This window comes from Phaethon lepturus, unplaced genomic scaffold (genome assembly GCF_000687285.1).
Source record: "Phaethon lepturus isolate BGI_N335 unplaced genomic scaffold, ASM68728v1 scaffold600, whole genome shotgun sequence".
In the NCBI taxonomy this organism is placed as follows: domain Eukaryota; kingdom Metazoa; phylum Chordata; class Aves; order Phaethontiformes; family Phaethontidae; genus Phaethon; species Phaethon lepturus.
The window spans coordinates 107,115-133,504 of NW_010510946.1; the positions used below are offsets into that span (position 1 = coordinate 107,115).

General features: G+C 37.3%; 1 protein-coding gene across 1 annotated transcript in view; it reads left to right on the forward strand.

Moving 5' to 3' along the window:
• THSD7A (thrombospondin, type I, domain containing 7A) overlaps positions 1-26,390 on the forward strand; it is a gene marked incomplete at its 5' end in the record, with an annotated part of 127,485 nt that overhangs the window by 93,374 nt on the left and 7,721 nt on the right. The window contains 11 exons of the mRNA XM_010282175.1: positions 3,521-3,699; positions 7,314-7,319; positions 8,022-8,155; positions 10,046-10,199; positions 11,021-11,162; positions 11,642-11,757; positions 17,960-18,077; positions 20,715-20,860; positions 21,404-21,578; positions 23,674-23,847; positions 24,870-24,965. Coding sequence (XP_010280477.1) covers positions 3,521-3,699; positions 7,314-7,319; positions 8,022-8,155; positions 10,046-10,199; positions 11,021-11,162; positions 11,642-11,757; positions 17,960-18,077; positions 20,715-20,860; positions 21,404-21,578; positions 23,674-23,847; positions 24,870-24,965 — 1,440 coding nt within the window. The remainder of the gene's footprint in view (positions 1-3,520; positions 3,700-7,313; positions 7,320-8,021; positions 8,156-10,045; positions 10,200-11,020; positions 11,163-11,641; positions 11,758-17,959; positions 18,078-20,714; positions 20,861-21,403; positions 21,579-23,673; positions 23,848-24,869; positions 24,966-26,390) is intronic.

Here is a 26,390-nt window from a genome sequence, read left to right on the forward strand (position 1 = left end):
TGGTCAGAAGTTACCAGAATAGGTTCTTTCTCTGTTTCTATCCCTGTACAGTATGTCTTTACAATTCTCTTGCTCTGTATTCTGAGCCATTTATTTTCCTCTTCCCTCTCCCTTTTTTTGCTTATCTTTTCCTGTATTCCCCCTCAGTCTCGCTTTTGTTGTTTGTCTCCTCTGTTCTTTTGACTTCTGAATCTTTGCCATGAAAAGTAATGCCACTCATTTATTTTCTTTTCCTTCTGTTTGGAGAAGGCTTGGAACCTGTGAAACTCTTTTCTGGATCCCTTTATTCAGTTCATGTCCTTGACCTATTTTTTATCCAGTCTTCTTAGTGTACCAGTGGTTAGGATTTTTTTATGCTTGTCTTGCATCTTGCATAATAAGAAGTGTTTTTTTCTCTGCTCTCCAAAAATATTCGACATTTCCAGTAGCTCCAACCCTTCCTACGTTGTAGAGCTTCATTTTATGCCTTCAATGATTGACTCCATTCTTGTTCTCTTCTCTTCTTCATGTGTCTTTTCCATTCTTCTTGTTCAGCTGGGTGATGACACATTTTCTGAGGAAATAGGAGTGAGGGGGAAGAGAGCGTCACAGGCCATCCTCGAGATGGCATAAGAAAGAGCAATATGGTGAGCTGAAGCTATTCCATGAAGCTTGTAGGGTTAAGGACCCAGTATAAGATTGCAGTTCAGTATTTTTTCATTATAAAGTAGGTAGGAAATGTCAGCTGGCACACTGCATCCTCTCCAATATGCTTTAACATATAAGCAAGCTTGTGGTTTTCCACGTTACAACTCTTACTAAGACACTCTACCTGTAAGATGATGCTTTTCTGGCATTCTGTAGTAAAGCAGCTTTAGTGGCTGACTTCAATATGGATATTTCATCGATAATGTGAAAAAAGATTGCTGTAGTGGTATGGTTTCATTTGATATTTTATAGAATCATTTGAAGTACAGCTCAGTGTAATTAAAATGTTACCTGGCACTTGCGTATAGTATAATGTATTTGATACCGCGTCTGTCTGCAAGATTCTAAAAATCTTGTTAAACTTTTTGGCTAGCATTCTGATTATCTCAAAAAAAATCTTTATTGTCTTTGTTTGGATGAGCTGAAGGGAAATAAAGCAAAATAGTTTCTAATTTGTCAATCATTTTAGTGTAGTATATTCCACACAGGCTCCTTTTGGTAGGCTCTGAAGTATTCCCATGCTATAGTTATCCAAGTCCCAAATATCATGATATCCTGGAGAAGATCTTTTTCTATGACTGGGGCAGATTGGGAAGATCCCTTTCAGATTAGTTAAGACAAATTTAAAATAGCTCAGAGGTTTATGGAAGTCTTTAAAATAAAGTCTTCCTGAAGCAGCCTGTACCAGTTAAAGTTACCTACTTAAGGATTTACAATATATTTAAAGCAACTTGAATGTGTTTCTTCAAGACATTAATTACAGAGGCAGATTTAACAAATGTTAAATGGCATAACTGTGTTACAATCGAAAGGTTTCTCCAGAAAAAAATTACATAGAAGTTATACTGGAAATAAAGACAGCATTTCAGAATCTCAAGAAAATTCATAAAGAGCAGTAGGATTTTCACTTAGTTCTATCAGACAATAAATATCACTAAACACTTATTGCTCAGAGGGAATTGTTTCTTTTAACTTTTTTCCTATTGTCCATTTTCATTCAGTAGTTTCTTAACTGTATGAGTATATGGTCTTGTACAGCACCTAAGAAGGCTTGTTAAAAGCTCATTTCTGGTGAAGATACAGAGTTTGATATTTATGCAATCAAAGTTCAATGTAGGATGGGGCCCTGAGACAGGGTGTATCTGATTTCTAAGATTCACTCAGAGATGTCAGGTAAGGTGAAATGTAATCAATTCTGCATTTACTACTGCAGGGCAATCTATGTCACCATCTCTGATGTGCAGTGATATGATCTTCAAAAATATATTTTGTCTAACATAGTGTACCTTTCATACAATATCACCGAGCTGATCAATCAAATGGCGAGAGACACTGAATAAACATGCTTGTAATTCAAGCTAATAACGTTCTAGCCATTTTAAGGAAGGTATATTTTGTGAACAGTAATTCCACAGTGCTCAAATTCAGGATGTGCTCTGTGTATTTAGTTAACACTTTGTGTAACACTTCCAAACAGAGGAAAGCTATATAGGATAAAATCATCACCTGAATTTGACCATAAAATATTCTGAATGTTACTGTATATTTAAAAAAACCCAAGCCCTTCTGTTCTTTATATCTAAAACAAATTAATGGAAGTAATTAGAAATGGGTATATAGAATTGAAATCTTTTAGGTGTTTTTATTCTTTACACAGCTTGTGATTGTTTTGTATTGGTTGCTTTTAGAAGAGTCCGAATAGCTTTACTTAGAAAGTATAGATTAAAAACATAAAGCTGCTAACATCAACTCTGAAGGAAATGACAGTGATTGCTTTCAAACTAAAAGAAATTCAAGATGTGTGAGAAACATTTGAAACCATGCCTAGCAAACTGTGCCAGTCATTTGAGAATGATCTTACCCAAGTATGTGTTTATTTTGCAACTGTGTTCATCGCACGTTTTAATTCACTTTCAAATGCACTGATGTTTCTTTAAAGTGAACATTTGCCAACAGTAAATACATTGCAGATCTGACACAGGAAAGGAGAGAGGAGAGTTCATACAGGTTTAGGGTATGGTTGTAAAAATGCAGTAAAGACCAGATTTTTATTTGAGGTTTTATAGCTTCTGCTGTAAATATTGGCATAAATGACACATGTTGTAGAGCTATGGCATATGTTGCTTTTGAAAGAAAGACATTTTCACTTATTCAGTGAATTGAGGCCTCGTGTTACTCCCTGCAGACCATGTTATACCCCTTTCCAACCTCTCAGGACTGATGACTTATCCAAACCAAACATCTGCTTTTCCATTCAGTGCAATTATTCAGTGTGCTACTGGGGGCAGATGGTTGTTAATCGGCAGATCATTAATGTGGCAGACCACTCTCTCTTTCTAGCCTTAGAAAGGTCACAAAGTGTTAAGTTCCCTTCCTCCAGGCTGGTGAGATGCATATCTTTTGATTCAGTTGGATTTTTGATGTATAACTGCAATTGAATTAATTGATACAATTATGGAGAGGTTTTTAATTAAACTTTTTTCCTTAAAAAAAAAAAAAATTGTTTTTGCAGTGTAAGAATGATGCAACAAAGAGATGGGTTAGTGTCAATTATGCTGTAGCTGTCAGAAAGTTTGAATGCTGAAACCTGGTGAGTGTGAATCCTAATCAGATAGCAGTGAGGATGCTCAGCTGCTACTCTAGCATAGTCTCCAGCTATATGTGTCAATTTTCTGCAGAATTTAATTTAGCCCTAATGATGGAAAGATCTCTCTATTCACACAATCCTGTCAAGTCAAACTTTGGACAATCTAAATGAAGTAGACGAGGGCTTCAGGGAGAAGTGGCAGAGTGACATGCTGAAGAGATTTCTCTTTCTTTTCCACTCACACAGGTTATATTGAGGAAGCCTGTATTATTCCATGTCCCTCAGACTGCAAGCTCAGTGAGTGGTCCAACTGGTCTCGCTGTAGTAAATCCTGTGGGAGTGGGGTAAAGGTTCGTTCTAAATGGCTCCGTGAAAAACCGTACAATGGTGGAAGACCCTGTCCAAAGCTAGATCATGTCAATCAGGTAATTTGATTTATATTTGCATTATTGATATAGCTTTTTCCATATCTCAGATAACACTTTCAGCTGTATGGTTTGTTGATGTAGAAAAACTATACAACATAAGGTGCAGATGCAGGTAGAAGGAGTATCTGTTGGCTTAGATTTCTTCAGTCAGCATAGGATCTGCCTTCGTTACTTCCTCATCTGCAAGAATTTAGCACATTATCTGAACTGCAGATTGGAGACAACATTCTTACATGCAGATTGTGAAGACCACATTTCTGAAGACCTCTTAAAATGGGTAAAAGATCTCATTACAGATGCTCAAACTAGTAAGATTCTTAGTGTCATTCACTGACCATCTTAGATCTCAAACACTCACACAGTATCATCCCAGTGCCCCTCAGCGGGTTTTAGTCAAGCTGGAACTTAACCTTCTGTGTACACTTGCCCTGGCACTGCAGTTCCAGTCAGGAATGCACTTCTGAAGTCCATCTCCCCGTTGTCCCACTAACCACACTTGATTTTCCAGTACAGAGCAGTCTGAGTGCACAGTCTGGACCCTCTTCAAGTGAAACTAAGCCAGAAAATGTGATCCAAGAGCACACTGGGAGTGCTTTGACCACTAATGAGCATTTAGTTTTTGGGACCAAGTTTAGGACTAGTCCAAGTCAAATCCCTGAAGCTTGTTTGCTCCTGTTTGCTTCAAGAGTTTTAGAAAGAAAAACCTTCCTTGTCAATTAACTTATGTTCTCCAGAGTTGATTTATATTCATATTACTGTTGAATTTAATTTAGTCTGCAGAGGCATGTTAAACAGCCACATGGTTTTCTCTGTAAATATTCAGAGAATGAAAAAAAAAAGTGCTGTCAATTTGCATTTGAATAAAAAGGCATGTACTTAATATTATCCTATTGACATTTTGCTAGCACAGAGTGAAACGGCTTGTTGATCTAATTTTCTACTTTAGGGAAGTAATTAGTTCTAATTTAGAAAATAATAAGTGTTAAACTGCAGCTAATAAACTAAGTTTGTGATCTACTTTAACAAAATAAAAAATAGAATGAGGGCTGCTGGATTTGGGTCAGCATGTAAATATGCTTTAAATTAGGAGGAATGTGTTTCAATAGGAGCAAATTATAGTCTATACAGAAGTCTTTTTCCTTCTTTAATATTCATGCAGTACATAATTGGCTTGCATTTTTCTGCATCAAAGGTTATTTTGCTAGAGATCTGTTAGACACTTATGCGCAACACGATTGCCCTCTACTGGTACTTTGACTCGAGTTTGATTTATTGTAATATTACATGGTACTTGCCAAATAATAACAGATGATTCAAAATGTAATTATTGTAAAAATAAAATTGAAATATAGTACTTTCACGAGAAGGGAGCTCTATAGATAGGACAAGAATGTCGAAGAATATAGAGGCTGTATCTTTCAATTTTAAATACATTCACTGTCAATTCAGAAACATGCAGGGAATACACCTGCATTCTAATTTTGAGTTAATTATTTAATCGAAATGTAATCCACCATTCATGCAGCTGGAAAACTGATGACTCTTCAGAATATTTATTTCAATTATTAAGTGTAATTTGTTTTATTTATGTATTTAATACTTACATATGTAAAATGCTTATTTGCATACATACAAAGCACAATGTTTAGACTGAGTCTTTGGTGCCCACAAGTATGTGGAAGATGATGTACAAAGGATTTTGTAGGAGATCTAGGAATTATGGACACTGAGGAAAGACTGCAATGTGTTGTCTAGCCTATGGAAGAGAAGATGGGAGGGAGGATGCTGGCAGCCAGCTAGCATGTACATAAAAGACTGTTGAAAAGAAGGAGGAAATAATCCATTTTCCATCGCCATCATGGATAGGATAAAAAGCAGTAGGCTTAGACCGCTGCAAGCAGATTTGTGTTAAGCCTTGGGAAAACTTTCTAACGGTAAGTCTAGTGAAACATTGAAACAAAATGCCTAAGACATCAGTCAAGTTTTAAGAGCAAGTTGCTCAACATCTTTCAGGGCTGACATGTATGACTGTATTTTGGAGGGGGACCGAACACAGGGAATGCTAGATGTCTCACTGATTGTCTTTCCTCCTGGGCCATGCATGCCAGGATGACTCCCAAACCACACTCTAACTCTGTGAAGCTTGCTCAGTACCCACTTCATTAGGCTAAAAGACTGCATAATTACAGCAATAATAGAGTTAGGTTTATTATAAAATCATGTCAATGGACTTCAGAGGATTTCAAATTAAGAGGCTAATCTGGGACTATTAGAGAAAATGAGGACATCCCTCTCTTCATTGGCTCCAGGCATTATTTACCCACTTATCCAGCAGGTGGGTATGCAATCCTTACACCACCCAACTGTCATGGCCTACAGTCATCGTTACAAAAATGGCAGTAGGGTCAGGAGAACACCACTAAACACATGCAATGCAATATAGAGTTCTGCTTTGGCTTTGGCTTTCTGGCAAGATATCCAAGTTTTCTGTTACTGGAAAGGCTGTTGAATATGTGAGGTATATATATTTCTTCTTATGCTGACCAGAGTGAGACATATAGAGACATTTCCCCAAATTAAGGCTTCACTGTTCTGATTTTGGAAATCCTGGACAAGAATAAATAAAGTACCACTTCCCATGTGACTACAAATTGTGCACTGAGTCCAATACCTTCCTTAACATGCATTTACATCACCCATCTTTATGCCTGAGTTAATGCTTATGTACTTTAAAGAAAGCCCAAATATGCTGACCATGCTGGTCTTTTGCATGGGCTGATCAGCTGCATAGTGCTCTATCAGACTCTCTACACATTCACTGTTCGAGGCATCATTTCTTCTTTTGTTTTTTGCGACTGATGGTAATTTGTTGCAGGTTAACTGCTAAACTATCAACCCATCAGCCCTCTTCTTCTACCCAAGAAGTGTTGCTGAAAAGAAACTAAGGACATTGTCTATTGTTTAAGACAATGTCTTAGATTGTCTAAAAATATTAGTTGTGCTGTCTTGATACCCAGAATGATATGTGAAGTTAGCTGGTATAAGAAAATTTTGAGGCAATGGGCTTTTAAGTGATCAATGTATAATTAAGGTGCTCAATAAAGGACTTAGGAACTTTGGATGGATAAGAACTGCCAGTTTCTTTTATTCCCCTGAACACATTGCACTTAATGCTGTCAGAGCAATTTTGATTAATAGAGAGCTCCAGTATCCACTCCAAAATCGTTGTGGATTTTCTCTTGTTGGAGGGAAACTGGATCTGGATTCCCTACTGTGTGAAGAGTTGATGCTCATTATAGGCAAAAAGGGGAAACAGCTTTATCATGTGTTAGGGACTGAAAAAAAGACTAGCTAAATTATAGTCTTTTCCCACTAGTTGTGGTTTACGAACTTTTATTTTCTTCTAAGGGCAAACCTCTTGCAAAAATGCCTCATGACAGCAAGGGAGATCCAAGAGGAAAAATTGGATGCCTTTTGCTTGTCAGAAGTTGTAGAATATTGTTTGTAATAAAAGCTAAATGAATGCCATTAAAATACCTATGCTTCACTCTAATAATTCTTTCTTTTTATCTTTGGTTTTTCTTTTGGGTTCATGAAAATACTTTCTTCAGGCTCAGGTAAGAGTTTCTAAAATAGAAAGATAACCTTAACTTGTGCTTCCTGATTGTGCTTCAAAATTTACATTGTCTGTCCATTTTTTGTAATCTATGTTTGAGGAAATATATGGAACATTGTATAAAGTATTTGAGATACTATTTCAAGTCTGTATTCAAATATAAACATAGTACTAATGTTGGCGCAAGAATATATTAGAGTGATTTTAAGTATACACAATTAAAAATAAAGTGAATCAGTATATATTGGTATAATTTACCTTGAGCTCACCCTTCTTTAGAAATATAAAGCCCCCACAACGAATAACAGTGAGATGGGATGGAATAGTTAAGGAGAGATGTGAAGGGTAGAAGTAAAGTTTTATCAGAGTTTTAGCAGCGTTTTTCTAAAATGTATACTTGTGAGATAGCCTGGTTACAGATTTCATGTTAGTTGGGTTGATGTTATTGGTGGAAATGGCATAGCATGGGCTCAGTGGCAGAGAAAACCAGGAAATCTGTCATTAGGTGTCTTAGCTTCTGACTTTTTGTTATTTCTATAGTTTTCTATCAAGTATTTTATCTGTATTATTACTACAGCCTCTAAATCAGCAAGTTTACGTTTGTTATTATTACCAAAAAGAGCACTCATCTTTTTTGCATGATCACTGTTGCATGTCTATTTTATTTGTGTGCAACAAAACTGATGTTTGATGTGGATTCCAGGTATATGAGGTAGTCCCCTGCCACAGTGACTGCAGACAGTACGTATGGGTTACTGAGCCCTGGAGCGTCTGCAAGGTGACCAACGTGGACTTAAAAGAGAACTGTGGAGAAGGTGTTCAAACGAGGAAAGTCAGGTAAAACGGTATTGCTCCTCCTTCACTTTAGAGAGCTTTCACTTTTATCCGTGGCTGTGTTTGATGTAATTCCGTGTCATGTATAGTGGTAAGTCCAGCCATAGTATACTGGACCAGAACCCTGGCTAATGTAAATCACAACAGCTTCCGTGAGTGCAATATGGCTCTGTCTACCGGTTATGGGTATAGAACTTGATTCCTAGTTTATAAACTGATGTATATTGTCCTTATACTACTATAAACAATGCAACGTATGATTTTAGTGCTTTTCTGAAAGGTGAAATGGTCCTCTTTGTATATGAAACTATGATTTTGAAAAACCTTTTAAGTACATACGCACCTGGGAATAATAGTTATGCTTATTACAGGAAAAAGTGGCAAAAGTGAATGAAGTGAAATAGAAAAATACATAAATCTTCTGTTGTTTATTGACTCTGATCTAGGCATCTTGTACACTTGCTCATCATCCTAGGGCTCTAATCAAAGGTTAATTAAAATTAGTCTCACATAGTGTGGTACAACAGCAAGTAAAGCAGTACATGGAGTTTGGGTTGGTTGGGTTTTTTATTGGCTAACTGTACAATGACACACAATTTGAGATTATAAATCTGAACAATAAAGCATAATGTGAATTCAATCTGTAGGTCCAAAATGAGAGCTGTATACAGTGAAGTGCTAAATGTTCTTTCTTTAAATGTTAAAAGTACTCAGACACTTGCACATTTACATGATTTTATTCACAATAACACTGTTTCCTCAGTGTAACTGTGTACTTCAAGAAGGTCAAAGTCTTAATCTTTGCTTGACCAAAGATGGAAAGGCTATGCATAACTGTTCTCACAGAGTAGCATCTAAGCAAATACCAATAGAATACTCTTAAAAATCTCCAATATGAAAATCAAAATTAATCAATGTTTATAACACTACCATCAAAGATAAAGAAAGAATGTGTTTTCTGCCCGTTGGGACAAAAAACATCTAACACTTCATTTATTATCACATAACACCATTAAATACTAATTCCACAAAGCTAATAAATGCTCCTGCTGCATCTCCTATGTTTACCTTAGAACAGAGAGTGTTTCAAAAATTAGTTTAGTGTGATAATACAAGATATTCATAAAAAAATTAATGTGGTCAGGTGGAAGAAATGCTGAATATTTATCCACGTGTGAAAGACTTCCTATTGATAATAGCTTTTCTTTTGCAATTCTGGAAAACAAATGCAAGTGTCTTAATTTGAATGATCCTAGTAATGTACTAGTTGGTCTTCTGCTGACAGGCGGAAGGGGTATGTTAACAGTAGATGCTACAGTATTGGAAATACTGTGGAATGAAGACTGTTCTCATCTTAACTGGGCCTCCATCTGCTAATTTAATATAATGGTAATTAAAAAGCATCAGTGTAAATTAGGGATTAATACTAAGAATATAAAATTTTAGAAGTTTTATTATTTCTAGATTTAAAATTATCAGTTGAAGCATGCACAAAATATGTCTAAACTATGTCTAAACTATAAATGCATTATTCTCATTTAGAGGTAAGCTAATGTCAAGTAAGTTACCTGCCCAGAAACTCTCAGCAAATGACTCATAGAGACTTTCTAAAGTTGGTGCATTTCTTTATGTGGCTGTCATCTGTAAAAACACATATTACTTTTGGCTTTTCATATTACTATGAAATATATATGTATATGAAAATACACATATTACTTTTTGGCTTACTTTCAGTTTTTCTTGGATATTCATAGATCAATATTTAGTTCTGTTACTTTAAGTACTTAAGATTGTTATGTTCTGACAAAATGTTAAAATGCTTCAGCATACTGTGGAACAGTTACTGTATAAATTCCATGGCAAATGCAGTTTATGTCCAGTTCTTTTTTCCAGGTGCATGCTAAATACTGTGGATGGTCCTTCTGACACTGTAGAGGATTACCTGTGTGATCCTGAAGAGATGCCACTTGGTGCTAGAAAATGCACGTTACCATGTCCTGAGGACTGTGTTGTGTCTGAATGGGGATCATGGTCTCGATGTTCTTTGGTAAGAAGTATACTGAAGTGTAACATTTACAGTTTTAGGAGTATACTTTAAAAATGTATGCATGACGTATTGTGCAAAGATGCTGAATCGAGCAGTGATTACACATGTAAATATCTATCTTTACTGTCATCTTTAGGGTTGTTGGTAGTTGGCTGCAAATAAACTGTGTCAGTATTTTCCATTAAGTGAAATTATTCCAAAACACAAAATATAATGTCCCTAGTGGTCATTCTTCAGCATAGGGTGGGTTCTATGTGGTGGAATAGCTTTGGTAGTGGCTTATGAGTCCACCTTTGATCCTAGCTGTGAGCCTCTCCATAGCAGTGGAGTCACTGTACTAAAAATGTCAGTATCCTGTAACAAGCAAAGTCTGTAGATCAAGACTGAGCATAGAAAGATAATTTTGGGCCTCCTGTTCCCTTCCTGCCAGCAATTTCAAAAAGAAATGTCAAAAAACCCAAACCAAACATAAAAAAGTGTTTCAGGACCTCTTGAGTATTTGGGCTCTGGTGCACTACATTATAGCGTTTGGAAAGTTAGCATCGCAATATCCAGTTTACGTGGGAGAGAGTTCCAAAGCACTAGTACTGAAATATAAACTAGTTAGGAAAGTACCCAGTATATTTCACCTTGGGTGGTACCAAGAGCAGACTAAATTATCTCTGAAATAACAAGGAAATGGTTTCTCTTACCCAACAGCATAAGCCTGTTATTTTACATTTGTGTTTTGTGAAGGGACTACTCGAAATGTCGTTATAATGTTGCATGAAAAGATATGAGAGTGCCAAAATATCAAAGCTGTTTCCAATCTCCCTTTCAAGCCATGCAATGGAAGTAGTGTCCGTGAAAGGTCAGCTGAATCCCTGAGACAACCAGATGATGGAAAGTCCTGTCCTGCTGCCACCGAGACAGAAGCCTGCACTTTGAACAAAAACTGCTACCACTATGACTACAACGTGACAGGTATTTGTGGTGTTATGCTCTAGTGGCAGCTGGGGACTATGGCTTACTTCCATTCACCTTACAGGACAGATTTTTCAGCTTTCTGTTCTTATCTGGAGGGAGCTGTGGAGCTTGTACTGAAAACTGATTCAGGCTATTTGATCCAGATAAAATATTACTGGAGGCTTTGCACCTTCAGTGAAGTGTGCGTGCTGTAACTCCAGGAAATGTATTTCTCCTATCATTTTGTGATTTGCTCAAAATCCATGCAGATGAAAACAAATATGAGCTTTTCAGGAAGGCATCATGGCACTAACTGTTTGTAGTAAAAGTTGCTGTTTCCAAAAATGTGTAGCAGCTGGTCTCCGTGAGCCTTTGCACGTGTAAAAGTTGCTTGTGAGGATTACTTTTGGTCATCAGAATTAGAATTAATTGGGAGATTGGATCATTATGAGTTTTATCTAAAATGTCTGCTACACAAATGAATTCTTTATTTCCAGACTGGAGCACATGTCAGCTCAGCGAGAAGGCTGTCTGTGGTAACGGTATCAAAACACGGATGCTTGATTGTGTTCGCAGTGATGGCAAATCGGTTGACCTGAAGTACTGTGAAGAGGTGAGTGGGTACCTGTGAATAAGCTCCCTTCTAACAGTGCTAATTAACGCTGAGCCAACTGAGCTATATGGCATGTAACCCATCTTCGCCAGATGTTTTGCAATACTATTCATGGATTGTTAAGTACCTCTGAAATGAACTGTGCCATCAACAGTGATTTTTATACAATTTCCTTTGGTTACTTTTGAGTGCCTCCACGAATGTATGCTAATTATTATGTCCTGAAGGAAATTACTTAGAAACAATAATTAATAAAGTAGAATAAAGGTAATAAATCTTAATCGGAACACTAATCATCATTCTAGTTTGATACAATTTCTGCATGGAGCTTTGGACAGCTGCCAGTATCAATCATTTACTCAATGTGTTGGAAAATATTTCTCACGTGCCATTCTGCAGCTGGGCTGAATGCTAACTTCTTGTATCCAGCTGTGCAATGCAAAAAATACCCAAGCTAGTGTGAAAAAATGTGCAGCATGACTGCAATATTAAATAGGAACATATAGGGAGACCAGCAGCAGACAAGAGCCCTTAAATTTAAAAAAAAAAACCATTTCGCAAATGTTCAAACTATCTTCAGATTTGACAGCATGGGTTTTCTGATATTTTGTGTGTTGGTCTTAATGTTTTCAATTGCATGGAGATAGTGATGTGAAGGAAAATGGGAAGACAATACTAGTGTTACATTAAGGGTAATCCTACATGCATTTCTGATGGAAAGTAAACTTGTTTCAGCTGCCATTCCCCTACCACCTTGACATCAGAAACAAAATCTCTTGCAATGGGGGACTAAGGTGGAGTGGCCTCCACAGCAGCTTTGGTACTGTGGTGGGTTGACCTTGACTAGACCCCAGGTTCCTACCAAAAGCTGCTCTATCGCTCCCCTCCTCAGCTGGACAGGGGAGAGAAAATAATAATGAAAAGCTTGTGGGTCGAGATAGGACCAGGGAACGATCAGTCAGCAATTATTGTCATGAGCAAAACAGACTCAACTTTAGGAAATTAGTTTAATTTATTGCCAATCAAAATCAGAGATGGTTAATGAGAAATAAAACCAAAACTTAAAACCTTCCTCCCACCGCAGTGTTTTTCCTGGGCTCAACTTTGCACCCAATTTCTCTATCACCTCCGCCCTGAGTGGCACAAGGGGATGGGGAATGGGGGTTGTGGTCAGTTCATCACACATTGTTTCTGCCACTTCTTCCTTCTCAAGAGGAGGACTCGCACTCTTCCCCTGCTGCAGGTCCCTTCACATGGGAGATAGTCCTCCATGAACTTCTCCAATGTGAGTCCTTCCCACAGGTGCAGTTCACAAACTGCTCCAGCCTGGGTCCCTGCCACAGGGTGTCGTCCTTCAGGAACTGACTGCTCCAGCCTGGGTCCCCCACAGGGTCACAAGTCCTGCCAGCAAACTTGCTCCAGCCTGCGCTCCTCTTTCCATGGGTCCACAGGTCCTGCCAGGAGCCTGCTCCAGTGTGGGCCTCCCACAGGGTCACAATCTCCTTTGGGCAGCCACCTGCTCCAGAGTGGGGTCCTCCCCGGGTTGCAGTTGAAGATCTGCTCCAGCATGGATCTCCATGGGCTGCAGGGTGACAGCCTGCCTCACCATGGTCTTTACCACAGGCTGCAGGGGAATCTCTGCTTGGGTGCCTGGAGCCCCTCCTTCTTCACTGACCTTGGTGTCTGCAGAGTTGTTTTCACATATTCTCACTCCTCTCTCCAGCTGCAGATGCTGTGTGCTGTTTTTTTCCCCCCGTCTTAAATATGTTATCCCAGAGGTGCTACCACCATTGCTGATTGGCTTGGCCTTGGCCAGAGGCAGGTCCGATTTGGAGCCGGCTGGCACTGGCGTCTATCGGACACAGGTGAGGCTTCTAGCAACTTCTCGCAGAAGCCAGCCCTGCAACCCCCACCACTACCAAAACCTTACCATGCAAACCCAAAACCTTTTCTTTTGGACCTTCCTGGCTAGTAGCTGCTCTTCAGGACATGTCCATAGAGAACAGTCTCATCAGAAGTGGAGGGATGCAGGAAACTCATCGTGTACAATAATTTGATCATTTATGTCTCAGGAAAAAAACTCAGGATCTGGCTACCTACCAGCATGTTTCTGCAAAGTTAGTAGCGGAATGCATTAATGCCTTCTGTTAACATTTTAATGCATTAAAAGAAAAAAAAAAGACCCTCGAGTTATTTCTAAGAGACTGCAATATTGATTAATTCATACCAAGACATGATATAAAATATCCATCCACATGAATATTTAAATAGAAAAAAAAAAGCTTTATTAGTTTTTAAGGGGAAATATATTTCTTTTACCATAAAGCCAAGAAATTATTCCTGTTGTTATGCAAAGATTTTGAGCAACATTTAGAAAAAATGATTACATTTTACACTGAAATCTCATTGCAGAAAACCTCTGGAGCTTTCCTGTATTTAAGAAACAGAAGGTTACTACTCAGAGAAATAATTAGGGCAACAAGATAACATCTCAAAAGCTACTTGTTGTAAAAGATTGGCCAACAGACATCACTGCAGTGGGGTCCTGGCTTTATCAGTAACCACTGTGATATAGTCTTATTTGCTCTTTTGATTTGCTAGACGATATAGAGATACATCTTCCTGTAGAGAGCCCTGATCCACTCCCCTGTCACACTGTTATGAGTGTTTGTTGAATTATGGATGTGTAAGCAGTAGTACAACAAGGTCAAAGGCTGATCCAATAACTATGAGGAGTAAAACCTGTTAACCTGATTAACAAGAAAGCCAAGCTGTTCAGATCTTACCAGACCCTTCACTCTAAAGACATGAAAGCCAACTCTGTGACCTTCCAGGTCATGAGAGGAGAATATTCAAGAAATTATTAAACTGTGAATACATACTATGCACTTCTTACTAACCTAATCACATATGATCCTTCAGGGTGGGGGTTTTTACTGTGTTTTTGCACTATAAAAGCAGTGCACGCATTTCCCCTGGGCTATCATAAAGCTTTATACTGGATGTATGAATAAAGCAAAAGTTTTGTTTAATTTATGTGTAGATACATTTACAGAAATATGATTCTCAATATTATATGCAAAGACGAGAGATCAGAATAGTTAAACCTATCTTCATCCCTAAGAAAGGAAGATGGCTGATTGCAATGTCTGAGTTCCTATATATCATATGTGGTTCAAGAAACTAATAAAAGCCATATATAAAAAACCCTTCACACTGTCCTTTGACTATCACTATCTCTAGGTATGGGCATCAGAGTAGTTAAATACTAACATTTCTTCCAAGCCCTTGTGTTCTGGTTTCCTAATGTGTCCATATGATCTTGCGTTTGTTTCGGTCAATCAGCTAAAGAAGCTAGCCAGTCATCCTGATTACTGCCAGGATAAATCAATTTCCAGAGCTTATTTCCAAGTCCTTGTTATGTTAACATAGTTCCCTTCAAACTCTCAAGGCACAGTAATACTGGATTACTTGCTCTCTAACTCTACAAAGTTAGCACATCACAAGAACTCAGCTTGTCTTTTCCTTGAGTATTTGAAAATCAAATCACCTAAAGCAAGCTGGTCCTCGTCACATTCATATTTATGGGCTTATTTTTTATTCATTTACCTTCAATTAAAGATCAGAAAAACTTAGAAACCAGCAGTTTTGTCTGCATTAGAAAGTAGACTTTTCTGTTCTATTGGCAAATAGGTTGTTTGTCAGATTAGATGATTAACCTCCAGCAGAGGTTAATCTGCAGTGCCAAACACGCCTATAAAAAAAATACAGATACTTTTTGTGGATCTCGGCGTTTATAGAGAGTGCTGGTCTGGCAGCCTGCTGCGCCTGGTTTGTGTGACCAGGAGTACAGGGTGCTCAGTGGTAGCTATCAATGTAACTCTTCCAGAACTTGCCATTTTCGAATCAGAAAGCACAGTTCGTCCAGAACAGAACTCTTTCAGGTAAGGGAGCTAGTGAACACTTTTCCAAATGTTTTCTAAGATCTTCAAGGTGAATTGTGGTTCATCAGTTGAGGGAAAGAGAGGGATGAGAAAAGAATATATGATTAATATCAGATTGCTGCCTGCCAATTATTCCCCAAATCTGTTTCAGTAACACTTCGGTATCTAAGACATACAAATGGCAGATCACTGTGGGTAATCTGGCCTTCAGCTTTCTCCTCTTAAGCTTTAATATCTCTCTTGGGCTTTACCTTCTCTAGCTGCCAATGTCCAGCTGAGAAGGCCAGTCCTGAAAGAGAGCAGTCATGTTTCTATAATTGGCAGGAGTCAATTCAGCAGGCATTAAAGCCTTTGCTCAGAAGATTTGACCCAAATATAGACTTCAAAGACGGTTCTCTAGTTTCCTAATCATCCAAATTCCAAATTATCCCAAGGTTTCAGGTGTTGCCTGTGTGTGATAGCTGGATAATCAAGGTTATACTGTACTACAGAGAAAAGCCAAGAACTCATTCTTTGATGTATAAAACAGAACAGAGATCTAAAACCCTCATTTGTCTCAATAAATGGTACTGCAAATGCAAATTTAAGGCTTGGTGAGTCTATCAGGGTGCGACATTTCCAGTACTTGTGGTAGTTTATTTATGGAGGACATGTTAATATTGTGCCTAATTATTGTTCTATGCTTGCAGTTAGTAGGAAATAGTGTTTTTATTTCCTTTTTAAAGTCTTAACTGCTGGGTTTATGTCATTAACCTTTCCAGTCATTAAAATTAATAGGTTTTGAAATATCTAGTTTGCTTTTTTTTTTTTAAACTATGTGGGGATTTTATCTACTCAAAGATATCCACAACCTCCTGGGATTCTGAAAGGCCCCAATGATGATCAAGGTCCACTGGTGAGGGCCAATGAAGAGGGCAGTTTTTTATGCTCGGAAGCTGCAGATCGTATTGTTCATATTGGCAGGATTGATTTTCTTTCACACTTTATATCATACACACTATAATTGACCTATGGTTTTAACTCATTCTGAAGCTGTACAGGCTGCAGGGATTACTATTGTCATGCTAATATTTTTGCCATTGGTCGTATTCCATCTTGCATCATATATTCTCATGTGTGTTATTGAGAATATCTCTTTTCTTCCTTGGTTTGGGAAAATCTCGAGCTTGGGAGTTTATAAGAACATAGAAATGACTTTACAGGATCAGAGAAAGGACCATGTAGCCACTCTGCCATCTCCAAGCATGGCCATAAAACTCTTCATTCCTTGTGGGGGTTCCATAATTTGTTGGTGTTAAGCTGACTCCTGGCCAGAGAAGAGCTCAGTGCAGAATGCATTTTTGTGAAAACATGTGAGTCTGGTCATTTTCTGTGTCCCCTTCTCTCATACTTTTCCAGGATTTGCAGCTTTTAGTTAGGTATGCTAGAGGATTCTTCTTTTTGCAAAGCTTTTCAGAAAAAACATGCAAAGCTGTTATTCTTTTTGGAACAAACCATTGTCAATGTAGCATCAGTATTTTTGCATACAGTAGAATGGATAGCATAATATATATAATAAACTTACACACCATGTTAGGGAAAAAACAAGAGAGAGGCATAAGCAGATGCCTAAGGAAGAGCAAGAAGGACAGACATACATGAGTTTTCTTCTAGTCTTCTCATAGCCTCCACCTGTTTTCAGCTCTTGGACTGCATTTCCTCAACATGGTTTCAGTGTGTTTAAAACTTCAGATATCTCTTCCATTCACTTGTTCAGCCTCTCTTGAGCTCCTGTAAACTTTTAGCATTTGCAACATCTTCTGACAAATAAACTGAATACCCAATGCAGTTTGTCCTTCTCCTTTTGTTAGTTTTGACCCTGGCTCCAAGCATCGCTTAAATTCAGCTGTTAATAGCTGTTGATAGTTCAGTATTTGTATATTCTGATTTCAAAATACTTTACTGATACTTCATAAATTACTTTGTGTATTACCTATTGTATAAAGTAATACTGTAGAGCTGAAGCCCTCCATTTATAGGCTCTAATTTAGAAAATAGTTGATGAAAATAGGATTTAAGCATGTATTTAAAAATCAGCATATGCATTAGGACTGCCTTAAAGTGAGATTTTTAAATGTCCTAATTTGCTTTACTTTCTATTTAGTAATGACTTCATGTTTGCTTAAAGCTTTAGTTGTATCCCGTTCATCGTGTCCAAATGCATACTCTGCACCAACGACACGGACTGGGTGTTACATGCTGACCATTATTTTCTTTAGCTTGGTTTGGAGAAGACATGGCAAATGAATACATCCTGTGTTGTGGAATGTCCTGTGAACTGTCAGCTCTCTGACTGGTCCCCGTGGTCTGAGTGCTCTCAAACATGTGGCCTTACAGGTCAGTATATACCTCAGATTGAGGTGGGGGGGGTGTTCCCCTTTTTTTTTCCCCCTTAATAAAAGCAATAATATCTCTTTTTGAAGAACTAGAAAATGTAACTAGCTAGGGACAGTGATAGGGATCTAAATCAGCCTTATTTATGGGCATAATATGCTTCAGTGAGACTGTACTCACTGAAGATAATGAGAATTTGGCCCAGAATAGTTTCTAACTCTGGGAACAAAGTGAATGTATTTCCATGGGTGGGGGAGGAAGAGGAGGGACGGATTTTCTCTTAAGTTTCATTAGTGGTGAGTTTAGAACAACTAAGCTTGTAGAAAAGCACAGTGATTAAAACCAACAAATTTACTCACCACAGAATTCCATATTTTTAAACACAGAACAAGTGTGGGGAGACAAGTTACTTTCACTGTGATCACATTAATTTGTTTTTTTCCAAAATGCTTCTAACTACTATCTAAGTTTTTTAAAATCAAATCTACTTCAGAGAATGGATAACAAAAGCACATTCTAGGTATGAAGGAAATCTTGTTATTTATTTGTGCTGATATGGATCAGAATAAGGACCTGAAAGCACCATTGTGCGCTGCAACTAAGGAACACGAACTACTGAAAGAGAAGGGTAGAAGCCCATCTATGAAGCCTCTTTGTTCTGTAATCACATCTGTAACATGTCACTACAGATATTGGATGGTTAGCAGTGTATGGAATCCAGTTTCAACTGCTGGGCTCAGAGTAAAAGGATATCGCATCTTTTTGTGTTCCTTGGGGAGTGCACCACAGGGAAAAGGTCTAGGCAAAAACATCCAAAAGCTCTGGCCACCTCAGGATCCCAACAGAATGACCTATGGATTTTTTAATGATAACAGTTAATAATTTGATACTGCAGTATCTAATTATGTAATAATGTTTCAGTTCTTGACATTACCTCTCAAAGCATGACTTCTACATTCAAATAGTCTCCACTTAGATATTAAAAATAACCCTCATAGAGTGAGAATTGAACTAACAGCTCTATTGAAGGCTTCAGTATGTTGTCAGATTTTCCTTCACAAGCTTCTGTTTATATATAAGACCTGAAGAATTGACCTGATATTTTTCTTAATGAGAATTATTGTTGCTATGCTTTTTCAAAAAATAACAATATAAAACAGCTTTCAAATTTCCAGTGTTTTTAACAAACACTGGCAACCTCACATATAAATCTTGAAGCTGTAGTTTTCCTATCAGGCGGGAAGTTGGAAGTAGCTGCTGTTTTTCAAAATCAATAAACATCTGATAAACCCAGCAGCCACAAAGCTGAATCACAGCTGCACACCCATGCAAATACCCATAAAGTTGAAGAAGAATTTTGTATGGAAGAATTCTGCTCATTGCGGTTTTTTGGTTTTTTTTTCTCCAGTAGTTTTCAAGAAAGTCTTGTTTTCTCCTGTAACATCTCAGCTGGAGCAGCTGTGAACCCAGGAAAGATGAGGCTCCAGTTGGTAAACATCTTTCTAGCTAGCTGCAGTAAACACAGCTGGCTGGGAGACTGGTGTAGCCTGCTCGCAGCAAAAGATTTGAGTCATGATCATTAGGTTGTTCAATTCCAAATGCATCAGAATTGAAATGTGGAATTAACGATGAATTGTTTTGGCCAGCTAATACCAGCTTTTATGTAGGTAAATCTGTGTAATGCCTTAGTTTATTGTATGCCTCAGTATAAAAATTTAAATACATAGATCTTATTTCAGACTTGGTTCATGTATATATATCTATACATAGATTAAAATACTACAGCTGTGTTGATTTTGTGGAAATGTTTGTGAGGTGCCAAGCCTAGAGCAGCTACTTTACCACTACTTCTGGCACACAAAAATTATATTGGTTATATGACATGGCCTGTCTGTAATGAAGCATAATGGTCTAATGTCCACTGCAAGATGAAGGAAGCAAGAGTTGCCGAAAGGTTACAAATGTCTTCCTCTTTCTGTTTGTATAAGTATTTGAAATAGAACCTGTATCTCAGTGATGCTGGGTAGCGTGAATCTTCTCTTCATGGTTGAAGAGAAGATTAATGTTGGATAAGCCTATTGTATTTTAATTTTCTTCGGGCCTGAGAGAAGAATCCTTCATCTCCTGCAAAATCTGCATGTCACGTTGTGCAGACGGACAGCGAGGGAAAGTGGCAAGCTGTTCCTGGTTAGGGAATCAGACAATCATCATGGGACACATGATTCTGTATTAACTGAGGGAAGAACAGAACACGTTGGTTTCTTCTAGCAGCAAACTCCAGATGAGGAGCTGGAATCTCCACTGAAGTACCACAGACACATTGTCACATTCAGAAGGAGTATTTTTGCCCATACTTCTGAACTAGGAAATTACTACTTTTGTTTGCTCAAATCCTAATCAAACATCCTCCTGCACTTCTTGCAGTACAAACAAATGATAGAATATAAAACGTCTGACTTGTCTGTTATATGGATTTACATTTTCTAACAGCCAACAGGCCTGCTTTGCAATCCAATTTGTTAAATGTGGAAAAAATTACTTTATTCAAACACAATGCTTTTCACCAAAATAGAACCATCTTGAGGAATAAATCAGTCTAACCACTTTGTTGTTAGTTATATTGCTGTTTCTCATTTACAGGAAAAATGATCAGAAGGAGGACCATAAATCAGCCATTTCAGGGTGATGGGAGGCCTTGTCCCTCTCAGATGGAGCAGTTCAAACCCTGTCCAGTAAAACCTTGTTATCGATGGCAATATGGTCAATGGTCTGCATGCAAAGTAGAGGTAAAAGCTATATGGGACTTTGAAGTTACGGAGCTTGTGTATCTAGGCATATTTGTGATATGCTCAGACACCTGCTTCATAACACTGTAAACAATTTGGTTCCACCTCTCTTATACAAAAACTAAAGAATTTTTCTTAGAGTTCATATTTGTCAACAGATATAACAATGTGCTACAGATATTCAAAGTATAAATGTAAACTTTGGTACCCAAGCAGCATCTTTGTTAATAATTGAAATCCTTCTATTGTAAAAGAATATCTGTGGAAATAGATTGGCATCCTAGAAGAGATCTCCACTTGAGATACTGCTGTGGTTGCAATTCAAAAGTATAATTAGCTCCATACTTTAAGAAACAGTGTTAGCAGCCAGCAGAGATTTTGGTTGGTTGTTTGTTTCGGAAGTAAAGAACAAAGTCTTCCCCCCGCACTGGAATGAATAAGTAGTTAAGCAAGAAATAATAGGAGGCAGAGTGACATGTAGCTCAGATCTAGTCTTCTGGCACTTTCTTCTGTCCAGCATCCATGTATGTCCTCCTTCCCCAGGATGCTCAATGTGGAGAGGGAACACGAGTGAGGAACGTTTCCTGTGTGGTTTTTGACGGATCCATTGAAGATACTGGCAAAGTAGTAGATGAGGAATTCTGTGGAGAAATAGAGCCTATTATAGATGGTAATAAGAAGATGATACTTGAGGAAACCTGCACTGTCCCGTGTCCAGGTAACGAAGCTATTCAAACAAATATTGCATTAGTTTGGTATCATTACAGTTATCAGTGCCTAGCATTAGCCACAGGCAATTAAATCTTTTTCACATGCTTTACTGATTGGATTCATTCATCAAATGACTATCGGAGTTACTTTCTGTTAGTGGCTTCATGACAATAGATCAATTAGAAAAAATACCAGGTTTTAAATTTTATAAAAGACATGTCTCAGTCACAGATTTTACCTAATAAGAATATACTTTTTCCCAAAATCTTTTAAAATAAAACCTGTGTTCAACTCTAAGGAGTGTTGGTTTACAGCTAAATATTTACTTTAAGTGCTTAGATCACCTAAAAGCTTTATTAATACTTTTAACAGTGGCTAAGAACTTAATGCTTTTTACCGGTGTCTAAGGAAGCTAAGCTAGGGAGTCTTATTTTTTTATTTGCAGTGGGCTATTCCAAATGAAACCAATATTTTGATCTCTGAGAAAATGGAGTGTTTCTAGCTGTTTAAATTTGCTGGATGTGACATGCACTATCATTGCCCTTGTAGACTGAATCCAAAGGAGATGTTATAAATGATCAGGTCCCTGACCCTCATACTGAGAAGGATTAAGAGCCTATAACAGCTGTTTAATTCCCAGTAAAACTGCTCCACTTACTTAATTTCAAACACTTATTTGTAGAATTTGGAGTGTATTGCTTTTGTTCAGTAGAGTCATTAGTGATGTGTCTTTAGAAGTAGTGATTACCTCCTTTAGTTCTAATGTAGCTGTCATTCCAAACCAGTACTTTGGTTTTGTTCTCTTGCAAATCTCCTCTTTATCAGAATTTTTCTTCCAGTTTATTTCAGATTGGACTGAAGGTAAAGTTACCTCAATAAATAGAAAATAATCAAAAACAGAGAGGCTTCCATTGCTGGTTTATGCACAGCATTCCAATTGCATGATTTTCACATATTTGTACTTATTAAATTGGAAGAATAAAAAACTTGTAGTTATGTTTTCTTGTTAGTCAAATATATATTAAAAAATATAGCTGCTTACTGCTCGCTTTTAAAATTTTGCTGAGCAGGAACCCGTTCTTCAACAATCTCGCATTTAGCCAGCAAGAATAACTGCCCTGTGGGGATGTGCTAATGATATGCTCCAACTAATGTTTCCAAAAATCACTACTTGTTTTCCTATTACGTATACATCAGTTCTTCAATTATTCATTTCTTCGCATGCTTTCCTAACATTGGCAAATAAAATTCCTTCATTAATCAGGCATCTGGTCAACACGGTACTGATTATATCTATCATCAGTATAATGCAAGGTAGCATGAATTTTTAATAGCTCTTTCACTGAAATAATGAGAACTAAGAGGTTTGTTTATGAGTCTGTGCATAGTCTAGTCCTATTTTCTACTGTAGTTTTAACAAAATGGTCTCTTTGTGTTGTGCCTCAGATCTTCCTTAAATGTTCTTTAGCCAATCATGCTAATTAGTGTCATTAGTATAATTTTATTTTTCAGTTTTACACTATAACATTCTACAAATCTCTATTATCCTAACATAAAATAGCCAGAACAGACATTTTAATCACCTTCCCATTTCCCTTTCTTGCAAAGAATGTTCCAGCAGTTGTTTCCACTGTTTAGAGAAATTCTGCATCAGGATAAGCAATAATTAATTTTTTTAAGACTAGACAACGTTTTCTCTTTCTAAGATCAAAGAAGAATTGTGGACAATATATATGAATTTAGCGTAAGGCATACAGTACACAATAGGCTAAAATTTACAAAAATCCAAACATTGGGTGGGACGTTACTCAGAAATTCAAAATGAGAGTGATTTTATGGGAATGCTACAGGAAAACACCCTGCTTTAGAAAAAATAGGCTTTTGTATAAAATTTTTATTACTGTTTGCTGCTGCACAGATATTCAGACTGTCAAAATATTATCTTCTCTTAAATATGTCATGTTTAAAAACAGGAATGAAAGGAAATATAAAGAGGGAAAATTAATAAACCAGATTTGGACATTTTTTTTCTAAGCCATATTCAGTGCGAAAAACTCTTCACATATGATCATCATTCATTTTACAAAATTGCTATTTGACAGGGGACTGTTACTTGAGAGAGTGGTCAGAATGGAGCCTTTGTCAGCTAACCTGTGTTAATGGTGAGGATCTTGGCTTTGGAGGGATACAAGTCCGGTCTCGGGCAGTGATCATACAGGAGTTAGAGAATCAACATCTCTGTCCAGAACAGGCTTTGGAAACACGACCATGCAATGGTAAGCACCAAAATACATATACGGCCACTTCTTGTAAGAAAAAAATACAGAACAACAATAGTTTTGTTTTCTTTCTGTTCAAGGTATCAAGTTTAGGCAAATATGGATTTGATAGACTTGGAAATGCACTTAAATTTTTGTTTTCCAGACATCAGTTGTAAACAGAAAAACTTTCAAAAGCTAACTATCATGTATTACCACTTTAAACACAATCTTTGGAGAATTGATGATCCTTTTTAAGTAGTGATAGTTCTTTTTATGATATGGGGAAAAATAGTTGCCTTATCTGCTTGATAACAGCAATAAAAAGAAATCTTTAATTTTTGATACATAACCAAATTTAGATTTCTCTCTACCCTTTGAATGGTTGTTAATTGCATGACAGTGACTTTAAAAAGTCTCAGTCATGCTTACTGCCAGTACTGGACAAAGTATCTAAGAAAAATAATTTCCTGTACAGACATTTCTTGTCCATTCAGATGCCAGACAGATCAGACAAAAAGGAATTTTATATTTATAAGGGAGCTAAGGTGCAGAATGATTTATCCCAGGCCATATGAGAGATGTACAACAGAGCTGAGACATGAAGCCAAATGCAGCCCAAGTCGCTTCAACAAGCACTGGAGTATTGACTGAAGCTCAGCATTACAAGGAAAGGAACCTGACTCCTAAATGAGTTTTGTGCAACAGATGGGCCACAACCATTATGAGGTTATTGGAAATGTCTGCTTTGCCCATTAACCACGTTAGGCTTACTCCACGAGCTGTGTGTACAATCATTATAGTTAGTGTCAGGGACACATCTGGTCTATTCTGTATGTATCCAATACGTGCAGGAGACCTTGGGGCCTCCATGTGTGCAGCGCACCCTTCTAAGTTGCTCGGTGAAGGAGGAAGGAGCCTACTTAGCCATAAAAGCCATTAAACATAATGCGTGTGGTCTACTGATGAATGTGGCTGCCACCAGTGGTAGCCTAAAATCTTGTCATCAAATTTCTTAAAAGTGAATGTTCTCTGTGTAGATGGCCAGTGCTATGAATACAAGTGGATGGCTAGCCCATGGAAGGGATCTTCTCGAACTGTGTGGTGTCAAAGGTCAGATGGTTTAAACGTCACAGGTAACTACTCTTTCTATATACACACATAAGCCTGGAAAACAGGTGGATAATGTCTTTTCCCAACAAAGGGAATTTTTTTTTTTTTTAAGAAGCTGCTGAAAACACTTGTTCCTGATATATGAATCAATGTGGTGGTGGTGTGAATCATCTTGTTTTTGCATACTAAAGATGTAATTTCTTTTCCAGAAATCTGCAGCACGTAATGCTAAAAGTAAATATAAATTTTGTCTTCTGACCTGGAATGTTTTACGTTGTATATTTTTTTACCATAGACATTCTTTACACTTTTATATTTAGGGTTTCAGATTTCAAGCCCTACAACAAATAGAAATATTATGTGTTAAAGCTCATTTTACTGCCTATACAGAGGCAGAGAGAGATGCAAAGCTTGATAATATCATACATATATCATATATCTCCTTAAAATTACAAAGTATAAAATTTTAATAAACGTGCTAATCTAAGTTTATTTCTCCAATGACTTAAACCTACAGCAGGATACTTCAGTAGAGAGCTATAGAATGTAGTTAATTTTTGTGCAAACCAAAGCACAAAACACCACGAATTAAGAATGACTGAGGTCTCTGAATTCAAGCAAATCTTCATATAAATCTATTTATATGAATTTATTTGTCAGAATTAGGGATTCATTTAAGCTAACAGTTATGCTTATTTTATATAAATAATTTTTATATCAGCCGAGATGATAGTAAAAGAATTCCAGGGATTGTAATCACATCCTCAATGCCAGCCGCTAGCAGGAGGGGAGCTCTAATTCATGGACTGCCAACACAATACTTCTTGATGGTGGAATCCACCACCACTGTCTGTTGTAACAGTAGAAATAATACTTAATAGCCCAAAGTCTCATTTGCGAGTGTCACCTTGTGCTATAAGAATATTAAAACGCATCATCTTCACAATGAATGCAATGGGGCATTGTTTATGCACCTTGATTGCTTCCTGCCTCGCTAAGATGCTTGTATGGTAAGTAAAACTCTAAGTAAGAATTCTTATTGAGATTAATATATGATATTATCTATTAAAGGACCTACAGGATTGCAAAATAAATAACATCTTGGCTCTTATGGTTCTAAGATGTTAAAATCAGCATATATTCATGAATCACAGTCAGTCATATAAAAATAATAGTTTGTTCTGATGTGACTGAATAGAGCCATGTGATAAATTCCAGGAAAGACAATTGCATGAATATGTGTCGCTGGCATATTTTTCATTATGGGACCTCCTAGGCAGAGTAACCTCGGACCTATATTGTATTTCTTTTTCACAGTTTGTTTGTGCATGGTTTTAAAGCTGTGGTGACATTCTGATTTGAAATTAAGACTAGTGGAAAATTCCAGACAATATAATCACCAGTTTCCATGCAGTGCAAAACTATATTTTTTGTATGTTCCTGATAGT